Raw genomic sequence first — 4,225 nt, 5'->3', positions numbered from 1 at the left:
TTGATAGATTCACTGATCTTTTGATCAATTAGAAGATGCACTAATCAATGTATAAATTAGATGTATCAATAGTTGATGATGATCTAAAATAAATATTTTACAATATTCATGCAATTTTCTCTTTGAGTAACAACAAAAAAATTCAACCAAAGTGAGAGATATTGCAATAGCATTTGAAGTGTAAAACATGTCAACAGAAATATGAAAGAAAATGAGGACAAATTACAACCCATTCAACTCACATGTATCCTAGTAAGTTGTGGGATAGTTAAAAAATGAGTACCTAATCAAAATAGTGTTGAGATAAAATAAATAAATATAATTTAAATAAAAATAAAATATAAATTTAATTTAAAGACAATTCAAAGAGCTTATAATATACAGAAAAAAAATTGCTCATACAATTTAATTTAGATTTTTTAAATGATAAAATATTTAATAGAGTCGAAAAACTAGATGCTAAGATCACTTATGGTAAAGCTTCTCTAGTACATATAGAATGAACTATAGCTAAAATGAAAGAGTTAAAATAATAACACTTATTAAAGGGTGACACAACTATGAGATTTTTACATGAGACAACCTACCAATCTTTTAATATCACATCAACCACATGCAAATAAAAAATAAAACACTATTTAAAAAATATCAGCTTAACCATTAAACCCTCTCATAAAACCATTCAAAACTAATTACAAAAAAAATATTTTAAATTTTACAATCATTTAATTACAGAAATTATTAATATTTTTAATAATAAAATAAATCTTAAAACAAAATAAAAAAATAAAAAAATACAACTAAAGTTTATAATTTATTTACTAAATTTACACAAACAAAATAGTAACACACATGAATTTATAGAAATAGGTATATTAAATACATCTAAGTTTAAGCTTAAATAAAGGTGCCTCTACATTTTAGAATGTATTATCCCCTTAAATTATTCTAACATTATTCTAACTAATACCATTACCATCGCTCTAGCTGCTAGTGTCGTGCTGTGCTGGTCTAACCGCAGAGCTCGGAATCTGCGGAGTTTGAAGCTCCATCTTCCCTTCCAGCATCTGCACCACTTGCCTCATACTAGGCCTCACTTCCTCGTCCTCTTGAATGCATAAGAACGCTACAACACATGCTCTTCTCACCTCTTCCATGTCTGCTGCCTCTGCAACACCCTCCTCCACAATATGAATCATCTTCCCCTGCTGAATTTGAGTTGCAGCCCACGGGGGAAAGTAATACAAACTTGAATCTTGCACGGTTAAGTCTAGATTTCTTCGCCCAGAAATGATTTCCAAGAGCGTCATACCAAAACTGTAGACGTCAACTTTGGGAGTGATGGGAAGACCGGATATCCACTCTGGAGCCAAGTACCCTCTCGTTCCTCTTGTGGTGGTCAGAACGCGGCTAAGATCTCTACCCATAAGCTTTGCCAGCCCAAAATCGGCCAAGTGTGGTGACAAATTACTGTCCAGCAGAATGTTTTCGGGCTTAACATCGCAGTGAATGATGCAATCTATACATTCTTCGTGGAGATAAAGTAACCCTCTTGCAGTGCCTAGTGCGATCTCAAATCGGGTCTTCCAGTCGAGTATCTCTCCTCTATTTTTGCAGTTACTCTTAAACAATAAGGAATTCAAAGAGCCATTGGGCATATAATCATAAATCAGCAACCGTCTCGATCCTTCTACACAAAACCCTCGAAGCCTTACTAAACTGACATGTTGTATGCTTCCAAGTGAACTGATTTCCGCTCTGAATTGCTTCTCATCTTGTCTTGAACCCCGCATTTTTTTTACGGCCACAAGCGTACCGTCTGGTAGAGATCCTTTGAACACCGAGCCAAATCCTCCGCTCCCCAATTTAGACCTGAAATTCCTTGTTGCAATTTTCAATTCCTTGTAACTAAACACTTTGAGAAAAGAGTTGGAGAGATCTTCAGGCCTGTCCATCGACCGCAGCTGATGCCTCCGCCAAATAAAAATTGAAGATATACCCAGAACGACGGTGAGTGCACCAACAATACCAAACACTACGCGCACAGTACTCGGGCTTTTGCGTTTCGTAGAAAGTTGAGAGGCACCTACTCTAATGAAGACATTTGAATTGCTTTTTGATGGAGTTGAATACCGCATGTTCAGCAAATCTCTGGACCAGGTTTGGCAAGGCCCTGAAGGCGGATTGAAAGCAAACGCGGTGCATGAGCAGTTGTGGAGGCAGGCTTTCTGGCAATCTTTCTTCGTGGAGGCAGGGTGTGAGGAAGAGTAATCATCAGGCAACAGCACACCAAGGTCGATAAATCGGTCGGTGCTACAGTTTAACGGACTCTGCGGAACACAGCCACTGGACGCCCAATCTTGCGAACGCCAGGCGCGATCGTCTTTGGGTTTGAAGCCTTCCCCGCAGCTACAAAGCTGAAGATTTCTGGAGTCGCAGGTTCCGTATGCACCACAGGTACCATATAAGGCGCATCCATCTCTGGGCACAGAAAAGAACATGCTCCAATTACTGCCATCGAATGCATACACTTGCACTTGTCCGAACTTAGTCAGGAGGATACGAGTGACTGCATTGAAGTGAGGATTCAACTTATAACTTTGAAACAAACCTGAGCTATTACTTTCAACAATGAAAATGAACTGACGTTCGTCTGCAATTTCTGGCATTTCACTATAAATTTTACCGTCCCAAATCCCGCTTTCCCAATACTGTACAGAATTGTTCCATTTCAGCACGAATTGCTTGGCCCCAGACGAATCCGCGTGGAAGAAAAAAAGCCCAGGAGCGGGATCGAATGAGTTTTTCCAAGAGACAAGCTTTTGCTGCCCACCGAACGTCATCCCGGGCAACCAGGTATCCACCGGATTGTCGAAACTCTGCCAAACAGTTTCAGATTTATTGCCATCTCTCAGAACTAGAAAATTACCAGAATCCAATATCACAGCTCGGGAGGCCTTGTTTGTTGTGTTGACTGACCAAATAGATGCACCCTCTGCATCGAACAGTACCAGATTACCTTCTGGCGACAGCTTCAAAACGCCTGACCGGTTTGTCGCTGGAGTCGCCCTATTGGCCACCCAAACATACGTCTTCTCTGGTATTTTGGCATACCAGATGCCAATATACCAGTTGCTTCCATTTGGGCTAAAGAATCCCAACTCAAATGTGCCATTCTTTGAAATTATTGTTTGATTTCCACTAAGCGAGGCACCCAACAGAAGACTATCTCCAGCCTCCACTCCAACACCAAACACTGTTACTGCGAAAAACATGCTAAAACGTAATATATTTCCCCTGTTTTCCATCGCTAAATTTTCAGCGACGGAACGAACGTTCCTCAGGCGTTAATATATTTCCAAGAGAACTTCTAAGGTGGAAAGCCCAGTGAAGGTCACTTCGAAGAGGCCATTAAGTCGTCCGAAATTTGCTCGTTTGTGTTGCGTGTCAAAAGGTTCACAAACAAGTCAAGTCAATTTTAACGTGTTTGCAAAGTTAGTCGTGGTGGAAATAAATAAAATGGAAGGTCTGGAATTTGATGGCATCATAATCTCTTATTCAACTTTAGAGGGGGTCATAATTAGGTGGGGTCTTTTTATTCAATTTTTGGGGGTCGTAATTCGGTGGGGTTTTTCTCCTCCTCCCAACAGAAGACTATCTCCAGCCTCCACTGCAACACCAAACACTGTTACTGCGAAAAACATGCTAAAACATAATATATTTCCCCTGTTTTCCATCGCTAAATTTTCAGCGACGGAACGAACGTTCCTCAGGCGTTAATATATTTCCAAGAGAACTTCTAAGGTGGAAAGCCCAGTGAACGTCACTTCGAAGAGGCCATTAAGTCGTCCGAAATTTGCTCGTTTTTGTTGCGTGTCAAAAGGTTCACAAACAAGTCAAGTCAATTTTAACGTGTTTGCAAAGTTAGTCGTGGTGGAAATAAATAAAATGGAAGGTCTGGAATTTGATGGCATTATAATCTCTTATTCAACTTTTGAGGGGGTCATAATTAGGTGGGGTCTTTTTATTCAATTTTTGGGGGTCGTAATTCGGTGGGGGTTTTCTCCTCCTATTAGAATTTATTCTTAGAATGTCAATAATTATTTCACATTTTAATTAATAAATAATTAATATTAGTTAAGATAGATTTTTATAAAAATGAAAATGGATTTGGATTTTTATGTCTTGGATTATTATTATATATGAAGTTATTTGATATTTCATG

At 38.8% G+C, this 4,225-nt stretch overlaps 1 protein-coding gene across 1 annotated transcript; it reads right to left on the bottom strand.

Annotated features, from left to right (window-relative positions):
• Positions 1-859: 859 nt before the first annotated feature.
• Positions 860-3,845, bottom strand: LOC131057808 (G-type lectin S-receptor-like serine/threonine-protein kinase At2g19130). The gene is made up of 2 exons (XM_059218343.1): positions 3,666-3,845; positions 860-3,236 (listed from the first exon to the last, which is right to left on the bottom strand). Exons 1-2 carry the CDS (start codon positions 3,735-3,737, stop codon positions 984-986), a joined length of 2,325 nt encoding a protein of 774 aa, XP_059074326.1. The 5' UTR covers positions 3,738-3,845; the 3' UTR covers positions 860-983.
• Positions 3,846-4,225: the final 380 nt, after the last annotated feature.

The sequence above is a fragment of the Cryptomeria japonica genome, chromosome 3 (genome assembly GCF_030272615.1).
Source record: "Cryptomeria japonica chromosome 3, Sugi_1.0, whole genome shotgun sequence".
Classification (NCBI taxonomy): Eukaryota; Viridiplantae; Streptophyta; class Pinopsida; order Cupressales; family Cupressaceae; genus Cryptomeria; species Cryptomeria japonica.
This window is presented reverse-complemented; position numbering and strand designations above follow the sequence as displayed.